The following is a 19,855-nucleotide window of genomic DNA, read 5'->3' on the forward strand; positions in this document are numbered from 1 at the left end:
AATTCATGATGATTTCTAGCACTTGTGAGCAAATTACCAGCAAGGACGTCATTTATGAGGTTTTCATGTTTGGATAAATAACTTTTTAAATACATTTAAGCATTTACTTTTATCTCTGAATCAATTATTGCACAAAAAAGCAAACAGTAATGTGTGCTAGTAAAGTGAACAGCTTGAAACTAACTTGAAAGTGGTTGACAAGTCAGTTTTCAGAACAAAACTATCCTCTTCTAATTTTCAAAGCCATTGAATACCAACAAAAGCACATTATCTATAAGATAAAAGTCAACAGGAGCAGATATGAAGAGGTCCATGAGTGCATGTCCAGGTTTATTGCGTGTAAACTTTCCGTCATGCTCTGCAGCACATCAACAGTCAGTGATATTATTATTTTAGAGAGTTTTGTATGCCAGTCAGGTTAGGCCACCGTGTTTGCTTGATGATTTCAGCTGTCAGAGAAAAGTGTGGAACACGCGAGTCCTCAGACTTTTTGTCCGAGGCACGTTCCTGGTAGAGAACTTGATCAGCTTGTACAGGTTCGACCCACTCCACAGGCCGGAGAGCGGGAACCAACGAGCAGTCCGCTTGTTCCCGTGAAGGTTCCAGAAGGACGAGGAGCAGCGCTGGAACACCTCGATGTTGACGGCGTACTGACCCGGCGCCCACTGGGACACACACACAAGAGTCACAGAGGAGGCAAAACCGCAGGTGTGAGGAGAAATGCCATGAAACACCGACTCCCCCGGCCTCACGGACGCACCCCTCTCCCAGACCATCCCGGCCTGCTCCGCCACTCCCATCCCACTGAGGTTGCAGAGGGCATGCAGGCACACCTCCTCCAGCGCCTCCTTATCAGGGAAACGAATGAGGATGGCAACAAGACGAGGCACTGCGCCTCGACGAAGCAACAGTTCCTGATGATTGGCTGAAAGGGACACAGAGATAAGGAACACTTAGTACAGTCCAGTTTATTAGAAAGAGCATTTCTCAAATGATGAAAATGCGAAAAAAGCTCCTGTGTAGCTTGTGAGTTTTAGAGTTTGCCACTGAGTAACCATGTTCCTTACTTGCTTCCTCTGTGCAGTAAAGCAATATTTTTATTTGCTTTACAGTACAGAGAGAAAAAAATTGACCTTGAGTCAAACAATGTAAAGATGCAAACAGGAATTTGACATTTACGTCATAATTAACGGCAGGAGCATCAACATTGGAAGCCAGAGCTTGTCGGGAAATATTTGTAAGTGGTTTCCATCACTTACAGCTGTCATAACACATTCGGGAGATGGCCAGTGCAGCGTGACGGAGCAGCTCCTGGTCTGGACTGGTCAGCACGGACAGCAGAGCCGTGACCAAGCCTGCGTCACCAAAACCTTTACGAACCACAGCTAAAAGGAAAACGACAACAAAAACAGGAAATTACCTCAGGGAACCAAAAGCTTGAGGGTCCAGCACACAACTGATCTCCTATATTTCATTAACTCAAGTAAAAAAAAAAAAAGAAAGGATATATAACTCACATTCCTTGGCGAGTTCGGCCACCAGTCTTGCAGTCAGCAGGGTGAGGGGCCCCCTTCTCCTCAGGGACAGGGCCAGGATCGGCAGGATCCCACTGATCACGACCTGCTCGGCAGCGCCTTTCTCTGGACACAGGGGAAATCACACATGAAAACACAACACAGATGCAAGCAGACAAGAAAGATAATATATTACAACCTCTGAATGAAGCCACAGGCAAAGAAGAATTTGGCTTGAGGGATGAATCCAGATGTTTGTGGTATTTATGACCTGTAGTTTTTGAACAATTTGTCCCTTTAAACTTTGTGCTGAGTTTTATCTTTTACGGATTTTCCATCTTTACTCTCTGCTTGATCTCTGTGACCTGTCTTTGCCTCCTCTGCCTCTCTATCCCCTGTTGCTCTCCCGCTAGGAGACACAAATACAGCTTAACGTCTAACAGGGACTTACAACTGTCATACAATTGATCCCTTCACAGCCTCTCAACCCCCAGATCCGCATTCCTCACAGGTGAAGTTTTGCTGCAGGTTTTATCATTCAGAGTGGGGGAGCTCTTATTATTGCCTCTAGAGGTGGGAGGCATGCTGTCTTAAGGTATACTAGTATAGAAACACATAAATATGTAAATTGCATGTGGTTGCAGAGCTGTCTTCATTTTGCAATTCAAATCTCATCCAATGAAAGACAGACTATATGACACAAAAAAATAACCCTGAATCCCCTCATTATACCGGGAAGCCCGTGACAGGTTGTGATGCATTCGATGTCGCCTAGCAGGTGGTGTTATAGCGGAGGCTTGGGGGATTTTACTGCCTCTAATAAATTCCAATTAGAAATGAGACACACGCAGTGAAAAAGAGAGTGCAAATGAACTCACTCCTCTCCTTAATGTTGGTCAGCACTGTGTTCAGATGTGGTTTGAGTTCATCCTCAATCAGCTCCAAACCGAGGACTCTGATGGCGCCTAATGCGTTGTTCAGGTTGTCTGTGGGGAGACATATGAGTGCTCATAAAATAAGATGCAAGTAAAAGGGAGTGGATGCTGTATGGGTGCATGAGAAATATGAAAGTCATTACAGTGGAGTGAGAGAGAAACACAGTGGCTCATAAAAAAAAGCACATGAAAACACATCAATGAGAAAATACTGCAAATATAAACAGTACAGTACAACTGGGATTCTCCATTAGGACTGCATCTTAAACAGGAGTAAACATCACTGAGAATAATTGGACTGCAAACATGCACTTCATCCCTCCTTGCAGAACATCCAGATGTTATCCTGTCTGGTTTGGAACAAGCAGCATAACCTCCAAGGATGGAAAATGAAGCCAACACAGAAGCACCAAAGGCTGCACTTCTTCAAATGGCCACTTGGGGTGGAATCAAAAGTGAGTCAATCCACATTGACCCCCAGGTTAAAAAGTCCAATTTTATATAGAAATACATCTTTTCAACCGTGTATCTATGTCAATTAATATCCTCATTGTGATGCCTGTATGGGATGTGATTTTTTTTTATATAACTCAGTCATTTAGATTTTATTAAGACTTTAAGTTCTGGATAATAGAGGGTATAGTCACTTGGCCTACCCATTTTGAGTTAGCCAGGAGTTTGATGAGCTTCCGAACTGCTCACAGAAACTTATGAGTGACTTTGAGCTAAATGCTAACGTCAGCATGATGATGTTTAGGAGGTGTCTCTATCATGTTTTAAAGTTAGCATGCTGACTCTTCCTAACCAGCACTACTCGAACAACCTTCATCGGCGATTGCAGGAACTGAGGCACTCATGATTGCAAAATGATAAAAAAGCATTTAAGAGGCCATTAAGCCATAAAGGCTTTTAAAAAAATAAATCATGTTTCAACTCTGAGTTGAGTGCCTCAGTTCCTGCAATCACCAATGATTTGGATCCTCACACTGAAGAGCAGTAGAAGTAGAGCCAAAGAGACTAACTAACAAACAATTAATACCCATGCAGCACTCAGGCATGTTTCTTGACTGAACAAATCATCATTGGAAGAAGTTTGGACCAAAGTCTTGGAGCTCACAAGCACTCTAATAAATCTAAATAACCATCTTAATATTCACCTATGATTGAACCAGAGATCGATATCTGGTTCACTAACTCTCAAATGCACAAGCCCAGTAGGCTATAACTCTTCTATATTGTACTCCATTGCCTCTAAACCCCAGTGGAAATCAATCAAACCAACAGAGAGCTTCTCTGAGCCTCAGTCCATTTCCTCCTGCAAATGTGACCTGCTTCAAATTGTCTATTCAAGGACTCTTCAACAGTAAAAACCACTTTCCCGCTCAGCTTTTCCTCGACTGGCTTGTGCAAACATGAAACCGTCCGGTGACCGAGCCACATTTCTCTGGTGAGTGGTTCTTCAGTTGACATATAGGCTACAGGAGACCAGTGACAACATTAGTAATTAGTGATGTGGACACTGAAGTCCCAGCATTCACGTCAGCAAACACCGGACCAGTGACCGAAGACACAAAGTCTCAGAGGTTTAAGCCCATTTACCACAAATCATATAGACTTTACATCACATTTTGAAAACTGCACTAATGGTTTCACTGGTTTCCATAATGTCACGAATCAGCCACTGGACTCTTGAAACTCGAATGATTTCCAGTCCAGTCAAAGATTACACACGTTTCAAGAGTCTGTTAATTGATTTTCATGTCACAAAGAAATTAATACGAAACATAAGCTTCCAGGAAAGATGTGAAAATACATCTAAAACTTCAATATAGCAGGCATTTAAAGACAAACACTGTTGTGGCTCGGATTCATACAGATTAATAGAAAACTATAAAAATGTGTGTGAATGAATAAGACTTAACCCTCATCTAAACTACTACTGAGGTGCTTTGAAACACAGGTTAACCTCTAATTTACCTAATTAATCTGCCCGCTGGCTGACAGTGTATAAATGTCTGGTTAAGTGTGTCAATGTGGAGCATGAAACAAAAGTGTGTCAGTTGTTTAAATGGAGACGTTAGATCAACCTTCATGTCAAAGCCTGTTCCCCCCGACCCTACAGCTTCTGATGAGGAACTTTTCCCACCGTTGAACTCACCGTTTGGTGTGTGCGGCTGCAGTCGACTGGATCTGCGTTTATCCCTGTGGGAACGTGTGTAGCTGTAGGTGAGTGGCACATTAGGGTGTCCCATCCCACTCCGCTCTGTGGCCTTTGGACAGCAAGCCGGTCGGACTCTCTCAGGTCGACATCTTCATGCAGAACACACCTCTCCTCTCCACAGCCATTCTTCTCCTTTTCCTGATTTCTTTCTTTTGGTGCCAGGCTGCAGAGAAGACCTCAGGAAAAGCCTACCTCAGCCCGCTCTTTACTTTTCACTTCACTCACACCGATACGCCCCACCTACACATCCTAACCTCTGGTTTTGTGTAAAATCAAACAGTTTGTTTACCTGGGGCGTCTGTCATCCATGTTCTCCAGTTGGCTCTCTGTCCCCTCTCAGGGTTAATACAGAGAAAATCCTCACTAAAGCCGTCCTCTCTCCCCCTCCCTGTGTGTGTGTACAGTTCAGGTATTAGCACTTGGCTGACTCTACTGTGTGTATTCCTACGGCCCTGGAAATCTCCCACAATGCCTTTCGGCTTCTAGAAATTTCAAGCCAACAACAACAACACAGACAGGTAGGCATCTGGCGTCTGTTTCTGTACACAAGGATATTATTAGATGGCATCTTTCCCAGAATGGAAACAGGGTTGAACTGCAATTTTGGCATCTTATTAACCCGATAGTTTTATTTTAACCACAAATCCAAGGTGTAAAACATCTCTTCCTTTCCATAAATGACATATATAAAGCCACTTTGCTTTTTCTTTTTACAGCTGCATGTGCTCCATTCACAACCAGGGTTGCCACCTTTAATCTGAAGAAATATGGGACTAAGAGAAGAGAATTCAAAACAGAAAAACAAACCTTTTCATTCGGTTAAACTCAAACTTACAAAAATATCAAGGGTTAGAATTAATGCAGCCTCATGCTGATTTACAATCAGTATTAGAGAGGAAGGTCAGAGAAAGGGGAAGACATGTGTCCAAACACCATGGGGGGTCGGAGGACATGAACCTGGGCCTCCGAGGTGTAGGATTTAGTCTTAATGACATGTGCTCCTACAGGTGACATCACACTATTCACAGCTCTTTGAAGACATGACAAAAATAGGTGAAGGATTTTTGCAGAAACAAAAAAAAAAGGATCCAAAGCGATTATGAAAATTAAATCTTTATATTTCACTCAGCTCTTGAGGGTCAAGTAAAAACAAACATCTTTATGTTTCCTCACTCTACTCCAGAACAATAGGACAGGAAGTCTAGACAATACATACAAACAGGAACAGAAGACATTGTACCACCTGATCTGTTCCTTTGTCCTGTGCATGGACGTGTTTACTCAGTGTTTCCATTTCACTCACAGCTGTTTGTCCGTTCACTAAAAAACCTAGGATGAAAAAATAATATATGATAAGATTCAGTTTATATATTGAATTACATATCAAAACCTGGAGGATTCACTTCAAAGAAATAATTCGACATTCAGCGAAATGTGCTTCACCAGTTTCTCTAACAGCTGTTCCTACAGTATCTGTACACGCTACCGTAGCTTAGCTTAGCATAAAGGCTAGAAACAACAAGCCTGGCTCTGTCTACAGCTAATGAATCTGCCTCACAGCACAAAGCTAACACACACACAAAAAAACACATGATGAGACTTAAAAAAACAAAAAATTATTCATTACAAAAAAAACACTACTTATCATTTCTGTGCTTTGGATTTTTCAGTTTGTCACATGTAAACAGAGCCAGGTTTGCTGATCCAGTTCCAGCCCTCATGCTAAATGAAGCTAACCGCCTGCGGGCGCCAAACTGAACACGTTTCACTCTGATGCCGATGCTCCGTCACAGCCTGTGATCGACCTCGAGGAGCGCCACCCGGCTCCACTCCACTGCAGAGCTTCTGTACTGTTGCTGAACGTCCCTTTGAATGGGACTGTGACTGGTTCTTTAGACCTGTCGTCCTGTGAGCAGCAGGTGTCAAACTGATCCATCTGCATTCAAACCACTGGAAACAGTCTCATATCCCACAGACACCAGCGTCAGGACGTTACCCTCCACATCGTCTCCTTTGCACTGCTCAGCCTGAGTTTCTACAGGACTCACAGCTCCTGTTTCCTGTCGGGCTTTCTTCCTGGCTTTGCCCCGCCCCTTGCCTTTGGAGATGACCTTCCCTTGCTCTTTGATCCCCTCCGACGCCTTGTGAGGCCTCTCCATGTCGGCCGGCCGAGTTTTGCGGTGGCGCCTGCGGATGCGCCGTGACTGCAGGCCGGAGTCGGACGGGTCGGACGCCGCCGCGCCGGACAAGATGCGAATCTGCTGCTCGATCACCATGACGATCATGTCCAGAGCAACGTCCAGCATCCCCAGACCGAGGCCGTGGGTGACGTTGTCAAACGCGCCGCTGTTGACGGGGTCGTTGAAGCATTTTCTCATATCCTCGAGGTGGTTCCTGAGGGGAAAAACACACAAGTGTTATCACTCACTTTACCCACAATTCCTTGAAAAAAACAGCGATGTAACAGCAAAGACACACAGTACATACTTAGTTTCAATAATTTTGGACCAGTGCTGAACTGTGTTTGTCTCTGGGATGAGCTGTTTGGCCATGTTGCCGTAGTCGATGTAGTCGTGGGCGAAATCTTTCATATCGTCGCACAAAGCCCTGGTGTCACCTGGAAACATACACAAATTAAAAGGGGGCATATTATGGAAATATCACTTTTTGAAGGCTCTTTAACATATATTCAGGTGTTTGTCTTGCCTTCCGGACCCCAAAATGTGAAAATTGACAAAAAAATCTGTAATTTTCAGGCTCCCTAGGTTGAAATCCACGTGTTTATGAGCTGTTCCCTCAGTTGTCTTCCAGTGATGTAACTAGTTTTTTAATTTGCATAATACCACCCCTCCTAGGTACCTGTAGAAGGGGTGGGGCAAGCAGTGGTTCATTTGCATTTAAAGGGACAGGCACTGAAAGCAGCCGTTCTGAACAGGGCTGTTTTGAGAGGATGAAAAGAGCTGTGATGTTTGATCCTTGGGGTATTTTGACCAAAGCATGTCACAGACATGTCTTTAAGACACCTGGGAACTATTTTAATTTGTGGAAAAGGGGCATAATATGTCTCCTTTAAAACAGCTCACTCAAATTAAACATGCCATCCCATACACACATATATACACACACACAGATCTGTCACCTTCTGTGAGTTTGGAGAACGAGGAGGATACGGAGGTAGTCGTGCTTGGCGTGAGGCCGAGTACATTCAGCGACTCCAGCAGCGTCTTCTTGCTGGCTGGGCCCCGGCTGACCCGAGTGTACGCCGCCAAGGAGCGCAGCGACATCTTCTCCGGGGCCTGAAGGCGCCGTTTGATTTCATCGTACGAGATCAGATACTTCCCTGAAATTAGAGCAACATGCCACGGGAAGAGGTGAATGCATCGGCAGCAGGAGTAGGAGTTGGGATTTGGAGTAACATTTAATCAAATCTGAATGCAAAATTGGATTTGCTCATCAAATCTGAATCCCTTGTCATATTTATTTATTAAGGCTTAGATTTGAAAAGTTTGAAATGACAAAGACTTTTAATAACTAAACTACAGAAGTAAAACCCAAGAGCTCTGCTTAAACATTCAGATAATAATGAGTTTGCCTGAATGTTTTGTACATGTGTGAGAGAAACTATAAAAGATTCAACAGGTGTAACCTTCAAACAACTGGCCACTTACGAGCTTTAGATCCTTTCATGTTGGGATCCAGCAGTGACGACACTTCTGCAAACGGCATGTGAGTGCTGGGCTCTGAATTTGTGCTCGGGTCCGGAGGCGGCTCCTGACTCTGGGACAGGCCTTCGGTATGGACCGGACCAGAAACCTGCATCTGGGGCTGGACATGAGACTGGATGTTGTGCATCTCCACCTGGTTCTGATCTAAAGGGACCTGGTTTTGCACTTGAGGGAGGACCAGTGTGTTTTCAGATAAACCCTGCAGACTCATCCCGCCTTGTGCTACGCCTCCGGCTTGCTCCGACGAAACCTGAAAGATGCCCATGACCGGCTTTACCACAGTGAAGACCATGTTCCCCTGGGCGTCCAGACCCACCATCCGAGTAGATGGGTCCATGTCTTTGTTCAAATTTTGAGGTTGTAATCAGAAATGTTATCAGCACAGGACACTTTAGAGGCCCATGTAGCGATCGTGTACAGTAAGAGGTTATTGTTGAAGCTAACGTCTGTGTAGTCAGTGTTACTTTCGCTGTTCAGTTTCATAAAGGTTATGATCACTCATGGCAGCACCACAGCACAAGTTGCATCCTGTAAAAGACAGAAAAAGAACAGAATATCAGTCAGAGTCACAGAATTAAGTTGTAATTAACCATTAACACATTTGAAATAATTTGAAAATGCATTTAAAAAAAAAAGTCTTACATTTTACAACATACAAAGAGAATATGAACGAATGTTTTGATGACATGTAGGCCTATGACATACACTGACTGTGTGTTTGGCTGACTGGTTTTAGTTTTGGATAATTAAGGAAATGAAACTTTATAGAACTGAAACTGTATCATTGGATGAAGTGAAATTACTGTTTATATGGTGTGACTTCACTTTGTGGAAAGGACTCAGCCACCTCAGTGAACTGGCCGACACCTTCACTGCTGCTAATCTCTCCAGAGTCATGACCTTTGTTACACAAATATATCCAGCAAAGCAAAAGACTGAATGTTAGTCAAAAATTCACTTCATACATTTATCTAGATTATATATAAACATATGCTATTTATTTCCTATGGCTAATTACTGCTAACTACAGTTCATCTGAGATTAGAACAAAAACAAATTAAGACAAATGCAAAAACCATGAATGATTCACATAAATAAATAGTGGATTCAACGCTTTTCTCTTTCTTATTTTCTCTGACTTTACAGTTTTTCAATTAAACATTAAAGCCGCCTAGATTGATATGTAGGCTATAGGTCAAACACTACAGGTGCAGATGCTTTTAGTGTCTTGGCCCACATCCAAATCCTCAAAACATTCACTTCCTCAACTTTGCATTGCGTCTTACTTTTACATTTATTCCTGTGATGCATGAAAAGACACTTAGGTAACATGGTGACCAAGTGATATACATGATATAATAATAACAATATACAAGATAATGCAAATGCAGTAAGTGATGAGGAGTTTATGGGTCAGTTTGTGCATGTGATGGGACAAGATAAGGAAGAGGACACAGTTTCTGATCCAAGTGTCCACAAGATATTTTAACTTCCATATTAACTTTTGACCAAAATTAATGAATGAACGGTGCAAACTAACAACTTTAGAAAAATAACAGTAAATACAAAAAATAATTTAACGTCTATTCGTGTTGTTTTATCAGCGTTTAAAATCTACAATGAAAAAACTAAAGTTGAATGTATAAAAAAAATTAGAAAAAAAAAGTAAGTTAAAACTAAATAACGACAAATATTTCCAACAAAACATCTCATGATAACTAAACATTCATCATGGCTGCCATGTCATGAGCGACCGTGGCTGTTTTTTTCCACAGCCGGCCGTAAACGTTACACAAAAACCGGGCAAAACTGCTCCGAAACAACGGCGGTTCTGGACGGGACAGACCGAAATCAAGGCGCTAACCTTGGATGCAACTGGTGACGGCTGCCGCTGCACTCACCGAACTGAACTGCCGTGTGATTTCTCCTAAAAGGACACTGATCCTAGAACGGTCCTCGACGAAGGCAGCGACATTTTTTCTCCCTCTCTGCTGTTGCTTCGGCGGGTTGCAAATCAGCCGTATGTGCACTACCGCCAGAGAGCCGTAATCCCGACGCTGATTGGTCGAGCGGCTTGTCAATCGGGCAGCAGCTGGCTCCTCATTGGACAGAGGCGTTGTCCGGTAGCGAAGAGGAGGCGGGACTTCCGGCTCGGGCTTCTCTGATGAATACAATGGAATAAAGTCGTTTGAAATTTGTTTATGTGACTTTTTATCACGGTCTTTAAACGTTATACACAAATTTAACAGAGTAGCTAAACGTTTTCACATTTACATACTGACTAAAGGGACTCAAACGGCCATTGTTTTAAAGTACTTTTATAACGTCCAGTAAATAAAAATCCCACTTTTTAAGCGAAGAAAAGGGATTTAACTAGTTCTAAATAAAGCTAAATTTGCCACAAATAAAATATCTGTAGTAGGTGTAAAAACTTCTGAAGTCAGTAAAGTGATGGTCCATCATAATATGGCTTATACTCCTCATCCCAACTGTGGCCACTGTGCAACATCTAGTGGACATTTTAGGATATTACACAAGATCAATGAGTCCTGAGCTCATACAGTCTATGGTCCCGAGGGGCATTTTGCACTAAATTCTGAAAACGATGTCAGAATAGACACATCCTAATATGTTGATTTATATCCTGTAATATCATCTAATCTTTTAGTGTTTAAGCCAGCATGCACTCCTTTTCAACAACTTTATATTCTTAATATCTTTTTTCTCTTGTGAAGAACTGTTGTACCGTACATCTATTCTGCTGTTTTAGGTGAAGTGTGTATGCCTGCGACTGTGTAATGTGGATGTCACATCTATACAACATTTTTTTTGTATTTTACATACAATGACAATACAGGCATTATATCAATTCTATCTTGTACCCAATTGCGTCTAAAATGACTGTCTAAACTAACATTTTCCTTTTCTCTCAGGCCTGAAAACACACATTTTACTGGAAAATAAGCAACATTGTCTCATATTTCATTTGAATTTATTTGGGTACAAATAAAAAAATGTACAAAATAAAGCATAGAAAGTAGTAAATATGAAAACAACGACAACAACAACATAAAAGAAAAGGCAACAGTTAAATAATTCATTAAAAATACAGCCAACTAACCTGTGGTACTGGTATATCTACACAAACGGAGCATTTAGACATTTAACAGTCAGGTTTGGGTAAGAAAAGGCATAGACCTGGGGTGTGTGAGAATACAAGGTTGAGTTTAAATCCAGAAGTGCACAACAATCAAGATGATCAAGTATTTCTTTTTCTTTTACTCAAAAAACCTCACTACAAGAAACATTGATACCAAAACATTTTGACAATAGGCCTCTGCTCATTATACAGTTTTTACACTGTCATAGTTTAATATCCTTTTTCCCTCAGCACTCATTTACATCACGACTGTGAAGTTTATCCCCATAATTATCCCTCATTAGCTTAATGCGTCTGTTTCCGGCCTTCATAACAAGCACCGAACATTACCAGACTGTAGGTATATACTCATAATGCACAAACATTAGTACACAGTGTTGCATTCGTTATGAGCTTGACACCATCCTGACTCAACGATAACACATTAACTCAGCACGACAACAAGCTTCAAAAGTGGAAACACGTGACGAAACAGAACGCGCAACTGTACTGTACGTCTGACGATCTTTGGCATCTGTAACAGGCTTTGCGTGTTTCAGAGCCTGTCAGCGCCGTCGCTCCAGTGAAGCACAGAGGAGACCTGTGTGGAGGTGAGGAGACCAGCTCCTGTCTGGTTCTCTCTCCATCAAACTGCCTCGTCATCCTGCCTACTGTCAGTCACAGAGGGGGCTAAGTGTTCACTGTTATCCGGGCGGGGGGGGGGGGGGGGGGGGGGGTGTGTGGGTGTGGGTGTGGGTGCTCTCCATTTCAGGCTCAGCTGGTTTCTGGTGTTAGTGCTGGTGTGGAGGCTGGACTCTGGAGGCTCTCAGTGGCTCAGTGTCTGCGTGTGCGTTGGCCCCCGGTGCCAGTGGTGGTGATGTAGAGGAGGGGCTGAGGGTGCCGCAGCTGGGGCCCCCGCTTCAGGTTACTCATGTGGGCTGTGGACAACTCTGCGTTCAAGCCTGTGGATGAAGGACGAAGACTGAGCTCAGTAAAAAAGATTACGTTATGAGAGGTCACTTTGTCATTTCTGGCGTGGTGTGGTGGTTTACCTGTTTGCTGGCCGTTGTGGGGCGCCCGGACTTTGGCGAGAGGGGGGACACCTCTGTACTGGGGACGCAGCATGGGGGCCTGGGGCTGGCCGTTAATGTGCAGGTGGGGGTCTGATGTGCTGTCCAGAGGGCGAAACCTCTGAGTTGTGGTTGTCTTGGTCTGAGGGAGCTGAGAGAGAGAGAGATGATTGACTGATTGCTTTCATGTCTCAGACGATGTTGTAATGTAATAAAGTACAAATATTGAATTATTGTACACATATCTGTATTGTATTTTATCATTTATATTTCTGGAAACTTTCACTTTTACTCCACTACATTTTCTAAATAAAAATGTGTTATTTTGCTGTGATATGTTTCCCCAAAGTATTTTTGTTACTCTTACTGTAGATACAAAATAAAGTTTGTGGTGGTGATCAGGATAAGATGTAAATAAGTAAGAATAAAGATAAGATACTGTAAATATGCTGTGTTTGAACCCTGAATGCTGTGCTATACTGTGAGGAGGCCACAATAAAGCTGATAATCAATATTTTACCTGATCGCTACTTTTATTACTTTTAATACTGGAGTATAGTAAATATCAAACTTTTAGCTAAGTAATATTCTAAAAAACGACTTTAACTTCTACCAGAGTCATTCTCTGGTAAGATACTTGCACTTTATATTATTAAGTATTACTTTGTAGTACTAATACTGATATAAATACACAATCACATGCTGTAGTCTATGGCTGATACTCACAGCTTGACCAGTGACCTCGAAGGAGCGTGAGCGTCTCTTCTTGCGCCGAGCCTCAAAGTCCACTTCCCTGGGCGTTTGGTTCTTGGTGGCGACCTGTCGGTTGCGTGGGCGGGTCCAGGTCACCTGCAGGCCGGGTCCGTCCCCGGTGCTGCTGGACAGGTTGTCGTCCGAGGTGGCGTGTCTGAGCTCCGGGCTGGGCTGCCTGCCGCGGTGCATCGGCAAACCTCTAGGGGGCGCCTCGCTCAGAGAGAGGCTGCTTTTCTGCTTCTTGGGGTCCAGGGGGGAGGCGGGCGGGGGCAACCGCAGGGCGTCGAGCTCCAGGGCTTTGGAGCGTCGACGGGCGGCTTTCACCACGATGCTCTGGACTCCCTTTAGGATCTGCTGGCGCTCTGTGGGGACACAAGGAGAAGTTTGTTATATAATATAATCCATCACCTTTTCTGACTTGTTTTTGAGGGCTGCGGATCTGGGCGAGAGCTAAAATGCAGGTTCACTCACTTCATCAAAGGGCGACTTCAGACAGTGAATCAGCTATTGTGTTGTTAAGCGTTAATTATTAATGAGGGTGCAATGCTTCAGTCTTATTTCTAAGAGAAAAATATCAAAGATTTTCTGATTCAAGCCTTTAAAATTTATTTTTGCCATCTTTTATTTAGCTGGTTGATGAAGCCTGGATTCCAAAATGTGTCAGTTTGTTGGTTTTTATGGTCTCACATGACCATACTGTTACACTGAAGGCTTTTAAAAGTTTTAAAGTAGAGTTCCTTATTGTTTTTTTTGTGATTTTTTTTGTGAAGTTCATGTATGTCGTCATCCAAAGAGATAATAATAAGATAATAATGTTAAACATGCTATAATTCTGTTCCTTGTGCAATAAGTCTTAAATAAAGACAATCTCATAATAAAATCCCAAGACATTACTCTACAAATGAGTAATAATAATGTTTTTGTTAAATCATCATGAAGGTCAAGGTTATGAAGTGAATTGAAAACAGGTCTGGATGTAGCATCTTTTATAGCGGCCTATAAAAAGCCTCCAGCAGTGTGTGCTTTATGTACAGTATCCCCTGTAAATCATTTCAGGAAACTAATTTAAATATTCTCAATGTTACGCCCTGTCCGTCCTCTCACTAAAACACCAGTTTGAGCATCTTACCGCTTCGTGACAGCGGGACATCGGCGCCGGCCTCGCTGCTCTCGGGCGAGGAGTCCAGGTGGCTGCTGACACTGTGGCTCAGGTGACTGTAGCTCAGGGAGCTCTCGGGAGCCAACGGCTGCAGCTGCACACATGACGACACATGGTTATCACACATTCACTGGGATGCTTGCTTTGCTTTCAGTCCAGGTCAGGTGGAGTGCCATCTAAATCAGTTTTTTTTTTATTACTCTGAATGGGGCATTTGGACTCTGACTCTCATTACCTCATCTGTCTGTGAGTCACACTTCTTCAAGATTTGCATAGAGAGAAAATCAGCTTCAAGTACTATTATTTAGAGGTGCAACTCTTCTGGTTTGGAAATTTCAACCTAAATAAAAACCTTGAGTGTACGAGCTGAGAGTGAATACTCATGACAGGACTATAATGCAGATTCTTTTATGGAGGCGTGTGGGTGGAAATGAAAGCTTCTGGCTGAGTGAAATGTCTGTGTGAATTTAATTCAAACAGGAAATCGTGAGGTGAAAAATAAGAAATAAGAATTGACTGCTTAATGCACAGCATGAAACACATCTCAGGGACGAGTCGGTGAAGTGGAATAGACAAGGGTACGTTCAGACTATTAGCAGTGTCCTCACCTCTCTGTTGCCTTTCCCATTAATGTGGATGGGAGGCGGCGTCATTACAGCCGAGTTCTTCATCTGCCTGGCGTGAGGGCTGCTCTTAAAGACTCTGTTATTATCCCTGGCACAGAGAAAGAAGAGAAGCTCACATGAACCTGCTGAGATCTCTGTTAATGCTGTAAATTGGTTGGATGAACTGTGAATAAAAGACGTCCTCTTACAGCTCGGGCTCAGGCAGGATGGGCGGTAAGGTGTGTCTGCGGATTTTGGCTTGGCCCCGTCTGTTATCGGGACACCCGTTGCGGATGCTCTCCTGGTCTGAGTCCATGTCCTGCATGTTGTCGCGAACCTGATTGGGCAGGCTGATCCTGGGTAGAGAGCCCTCCTGGAAACGAGCGCAAAGTATTTATGAGAACATAATTTTATTAATATTACAGTATTCTAATATAAAATAAAAAATATAAATATTAAAGTTTCTTCTTTTGAGTGGTTTCACCGGTGTTACCTTGATGGTGTGTCTGGTGGTCACCTTATCCAGCGCCATGGCTCTGTCCAGCTTCCTCTCATCCAGTTCCCTCATGTAGATATCGTACAGCTCCTGGAGGTGGGGGGGCACCAGCAGGCTGTGGTCTGCAACACAGGGATATTTATACTTCAGTGAACTGGAAATGCACCTAAAGTTAAATTTGTGTTGATTATTGTTGCATGATTTAAAAAGAAAGAAAGAAATATACTGCATTAAAGCTACATTTGCAATTTGTACATTAAAACAACAAAAAAACTGAAAATAACCCTGAACCATCCTCGACACGATCAGAAGACCCTTCACTTATTGATCAGTAATTATAAATCATCAATCATCACTGTGTTGCAAATACAGGTTGTCCAGATACAGTATCATAGATGTTGAGTCCACCAGCTTTGAACGGATAGTAGATATTATGATAAGATTACAGTGGGGAGAATAAGTATTTGATCCCCTGCTAATTTTGTATGTCAAAGAAGTGGTCGGTCTCTAGTTTTTATGCTAAGTTTATTTTAACAGAAAGAGACAAAATATCAATAAAACATCCAGAAATAATATCATTATAGACGTTATGAATTAATTTACATTTAATCAAGTGAAATAAGGGCAAAAATCAACAGGGGGTCAAATACTTATTTTTCCCACTGTATATGTAGGACATGAATTGTCAATCAAATATTTATATCACTGCTTCTCTAAAGGAGAAAGAAATGGGCTCCAAGCTTCATTAAAGTGATCTTCTCCTCTATACTGTGTATGTGTCACCCATTCCTTTAAAACTGGGGGTACAGGTGCACGAGTAAACACCGACAGACTCACCGTCGATAAACTGTCTCTGCTGCTGGATGATCTCGTCACACAGGTGTCTGTGCTGCTCGAAGCGCTGCACCACGAAGTTCTTCTGTCGGATGACGTTGTCCTTGAGCAGCGCGTGGGACTGCATCTCCGCGTTCTCGATCTCCAGCTCGTGGACTTTGCAGAGGAGGCCCAGGACCTCGCGCTGCTCCTCCGAGCTCACGCGCCGAGGCAGCAGCTCCTCCAAGCGGCGGGCGCGATCCCGGAGCTCCAGAAACCTGCGCTCCAGCGACGCCTTCAGGGGAAAAACAGCAGGAGCTCAGGTTGGATTATATATATACTATAACTATACATTTTCCCTATTTATCTGAGAAGCAGAAGGACACTTTACCTTCTGTTTGTGAATCCTTTTCTGTTCGGCCATGAGCGTGACCAGATTTTCTCGTGCGATCGCCACCTCCTGTGTCTCGGTGCTGTCAGGCGGAGACTCTGGGGAGTCAGAGTCCTTCTCACTTTCGTCCTTATTGACACTTTCCTTTCTCCTCTCTGCACGCCACTTCCTCCTGCGCCTGCTCCGCTCCTGCTCCCAGCTAGGAGAGAGAAAAAAACAGACAAACATTTTAATTATAAGTCGTCCTCATTCATAATTTACAGAGAAGCCATAATGATCAGTTCTCTGCAGCTGCCCAAGTCATCATGTGTACATTTTCCACTAACTGGATGCTACATATGGTTCCATCAGATTGCTGGGGTTTAATACTGATTAATTAGTTACTAAACACTGACTCTGCGATGGTTAGCAGGTGTTTGGAGGTGTCGATCTGGATCTCCATGTTGTTGTTTTCCAGCTCCATCAGGCTCTTCCTGATCTCCATCTGCTGGCGGAAAGCGTCCAGGAGCTGCTCCCTCAACTGGTCCATCTCCGCCCGACTCTGGTGGGTGGAGTGAGCCTGGACCTCAGCTAGGAGTGGGCAAGAGGAGAGCAGAGGGGGAATAAAGAGGAAATGGTCACAAAGAGGCATTAGAGAGTAAAAAAATAGCTGCATTCGACAGATATTCTTCATGTTTCCATGTGACAGGAGTTTACCCTGGACGTGGCGGATGTCGGCCCGGTCCGAGCCGGCCTGCCGACTCGCCTGGTCTGCGATCTTTTTCTTGAGCCGCTGGATCTCGCTGCGCAGGTCTGAGATGATGTTGGTGTATTGAGCAATGTGGTATGACACATTTATCAGGTTCTTCTTCACCTGAGTCACACAGTGATGAGAAATACTTTAATTTCACACCGTTAATTTCCTTTTTCTAACATCAGGCAGGTTATTATTACTTTTAAAACATAATGACTGGGTCTGAATCTGCTTTAGTGGCAGTAAAATGTCCCACAATCAGTAGTAATCAGCTTTAAAATCTGCTCTTGACTCCTTATAAAGCTGCGTATGCCTGGTAAGCATAATTCCAAGAAATGTAACGAGATATTTAATTGGAGCATTAAGATTATTGATCTCTATCAAATCAGTAAACGCAGATAAGATTTGAAAACATTAATATACTGTGAGCTCTTAACTCACCCGTGTTCGAATACTTTTGGCACGGTCAGCGTACGTCAAGGTGTTACGAGACTCCTCAAAAGCCACGGAGGCGGGGCTGATGTGGGCGATCATGACAGTTCGGCTGTTCCCGCCCAACGAGTCCTGTCAATCAAAGATGTCACACATGAATACAAGAGCTCAAAAAATGAATGAAAGCTGAATCATGATGATTCAGGATTCTTATGAATCCTTCAACGGCCGTACCTTCAGGAGCCGAGTTAACTTGCTGTCTCGGTAGTTGACATATTTGGTGCCATTTTTGTCGCTCAGGGCGTTGATGCAGTTTCCCAGAGCCAGGAGGGAGCGGTTGATGTGAGCTCCCTCTTTCAACCGCTGGCCCCTGTTCTGAGTCTAATTGACAGAGAGACAGAAAAACAGATAGAAAGATGTGAAGTTTCTTGTTCACATTTTGCGCCTTTAAAGAGTAGTCACCTCCACATTTACTCCAATGGCATATTTAAAGGAAAAATGACCAGTGGGAGACTTTTCCTATAGATAATAGATTAGTGTCATTTGGTGTATTTTTTCCCCTGAAGGACAAATGAGACATCATATTAATTACAGTTCAAACTTATTGAACACCCTGAGACTTTTGCTAAATGCTTTTTCTAAAATGCTTTTTCAACATCCAGAGCAGGGAGGTGGGAGAAGGACTTATCAGTTACTACAGGAAAACAATCCAGTTTAAACTAATAGAAAGGTGATATATATCTGTCCTAATCGCAGGCTTTCTTTTGATCTATCATTTCTCCTATGTCAATCAATGCTCAAAATTAAAATAAATTATAGAAATATTGGTTTGACATATTTGGTAAAGGTTTAGAAAAAAGATCCAATGAGTTTGATATTAGGCCTCCAGGCAGACAGACATATACTTGTGATTCTACTAATTATCTTAATGGATTAGGGATAAGAGCTTTTCTTTTATATCTTGCCTGCAGTGTGGACTGTGGCCTCCAGTACATTTCTATTGATTGTGTGTCACTGTGTCCCTGTCATGTTCCTGCTCTCCTCCAGGAGATGGCATTACCTCCTCCCTTTCAGCCGTTGATACTGAGCTCAACTAAATCGTCTTCACCTCACCACCACCTCACCACCAGCACGATCTGCTCCTCTGAAGAGCCAGAGACAATGTTCCCCTGTGCCCTCAAGTGACAAACAACCCTCTGCTCTGCTTCACTCCTAATGGAGGCCATATGTGCTCCTCATCAATAGTCTCCATGGCAAACAAGTGCTCTCAGCCGCTGACTTTCTGCATGTCGCTGAACTGATGCGTCTTAACATGGGCGACAGTGACAGAGCGGGAAAAGAAGACGAGACTGGAAAAACTGCTACGACAAACTGAACAAACACTTTTCGACACTCTCACTTTATTCTTCACTTCCCGAAAAGAGGTCAAAGTGACGATAAACCCCAGAACCAGAATCGGCTCACAGATAATCTCCTCTCTGTGTGATTACACAGACACACCAAGTATCCACTGCTGTGACACCACAGACAACAAGTTTATCAGCATGAGGCATTTGGCAGCCCTGAAACAGCTCATCATCTTTCACTATGTCTCATTTTTCCTCTGTTTTTATTTGAATGTCCTTGCCTGTCTCTTGTAAAATGGTAAAAACACTATCAAATGATTCCAGATACGACTGTGGAGAAAGAGTGAGATAGAAAGGAAAGGGACAACATGATGATCACAGTCACCTCTGCTAAAGGATTATATCAGCAGTTTGGAAAATTAACTAATCTATTGTTCTATTGTTAATTGTTTTGTTTGACTATTTGTCTGCTTGGCGAATAAAGGTTGTCTCGAGCTAATTGTCTGATATTATCAACTGGGTT

General features: G+C 43.1%; 3 protein-coding genes across 4 annotated transcripts in view; all 3 read right to left on the reverse strand.

The window, feature by feature from the left end:
- Positions 1 to 452: 452 nt before the first annotated feature.
- Positions 453 to 4,978, reverse strand: LOC311003180 (rap1 GTPase-GDP dissociation stimulator 1; the record flags this gene model as incomplete). The annotated part of the gene is made up of 6 exons (XM_083994865.1): positions 4,608 to 4,978; positions 2,393 to 2,500; positions 1,518 to 1,640; positions 1,260 to 1,385; positions 774 to 925; positions 453 to 665 (listed from the first exon to the last, which is right to left on the reverse strand). Exons 1-6 carry the CDS (start codon positions 4,699 to 4,701, stop codon positions 453 to 455), a joined length of 816 nt encoding a protein of 271 aa, XP_083850991.1. The 5' UTR covers positions 4,702 to 4,978.
- Positions 4,979 to 5,822: 844 nt separating this feature from the next.
- Positions 5,823 to 10,399, reverse strand: LOC311002662 (uncharacterized protein). Of its 2 annotated transcripts, none has more exons than XM_083994082.1 (5): positions 10,297 to 10,399; positions 8,339 to 8,923; positions 7,810 to 8,010; positions 7,158 to 7,287; positions 5,823 to 7,064 (listed from the first exon to the last, which is right to left on the reverse strand). In XM_083994082.1, the coding sequence occupies exons 2-5, from the start codon at positions 8,730 to 8,732 to the stop codon at positions 6,593 to 6,595; spliced, it is 1,197 nt and encodes a 398-aa protein (XP_083850208.1). In that variant the 5' UTR covers positions 8,733 to 8,923; positions 10,297 to 10,399; the 3' UTR covers positions 5,823 to 6,592. The 2 variants fall into 2 exon arrangements, with proteins under 2 accessions (XP_083850208.1, XP_083850209.1); XM_083994083.1 differs by having other exon boundaries at positions 10,260 to 10,350.
- Positions 10,400 to 12,368: 1,969 nt separating this feature from the next.
- The window catches only part of kif19 (kinesin family member 19), a gene marked incomplete at both ends in the record, with an annotated part of 34,864 nt that continues 27,377 nt past the window's right edge, over positions 12,369 to 19,855 (reverse strand). The window contains 13 exons of the mRNA XM_083993732.1: positions 12,369 to 12,496; positions 12,587 to 12,755; positions 13,331 to 13,719; positions 14,487 to 14,610; positions 15,125 to 15,230; positions 15,331 to 15,494; positions 15,615 to 15,739; positions 16,455 to 16,725; positions 16,822 to 17,020; positions 17,217 to 17,391; positions 17,518 to 17,674; positions 17,996 to 18,118; positions 18,221 to 18,367. Of these exons, the coding sequence (XP_083849858.1) occupies positions 12,369 to 12,496; positions 12,587 to 12,755; positions 13,331 to 13,719; positions 14,487 to 14,610; positions 15,125 to 15,230; positions 15,331 to 15,494; positions 15,615 to 15,739; positions 16,455 to 16,725; positions 16,822 to 17,020; positions 17,217 to 17,391; positions 17,518 to 17,674; positions 17,996 to 18,118; positions 18,221 to 18,367 (2,277 nt within the window). The remainder of the gene's footprint in view (positions 12,497 to 12,586; positions 12,756 to 13,330; positions 13,720 to 14,486; positions 14,611 to 15,124; positions 15,231 to 15,330; positions 15,495 to 15,614; positions 15,740 to 16,454; positions 16,726 to 16,821; positions 17,021 to 17,216; positions 17,392 to 17,517; positions 17,675 to 17,995; positions 18,119 to 18,220; positions 18,368 to 19,855) is intronic.

Source organism: Trachurus trachurus (assembly GCF_905171665.1).
Source record: "Trachurus trachurus genome assembly, chromosome: 19".
NCBI classification, from domain to species: domain Eukaryota; kingdom Metazoa; phylum Chordata; class Actinopteri; order Carangiformes; family Carangidae; genus Trachurus; species Trachurus trachurus.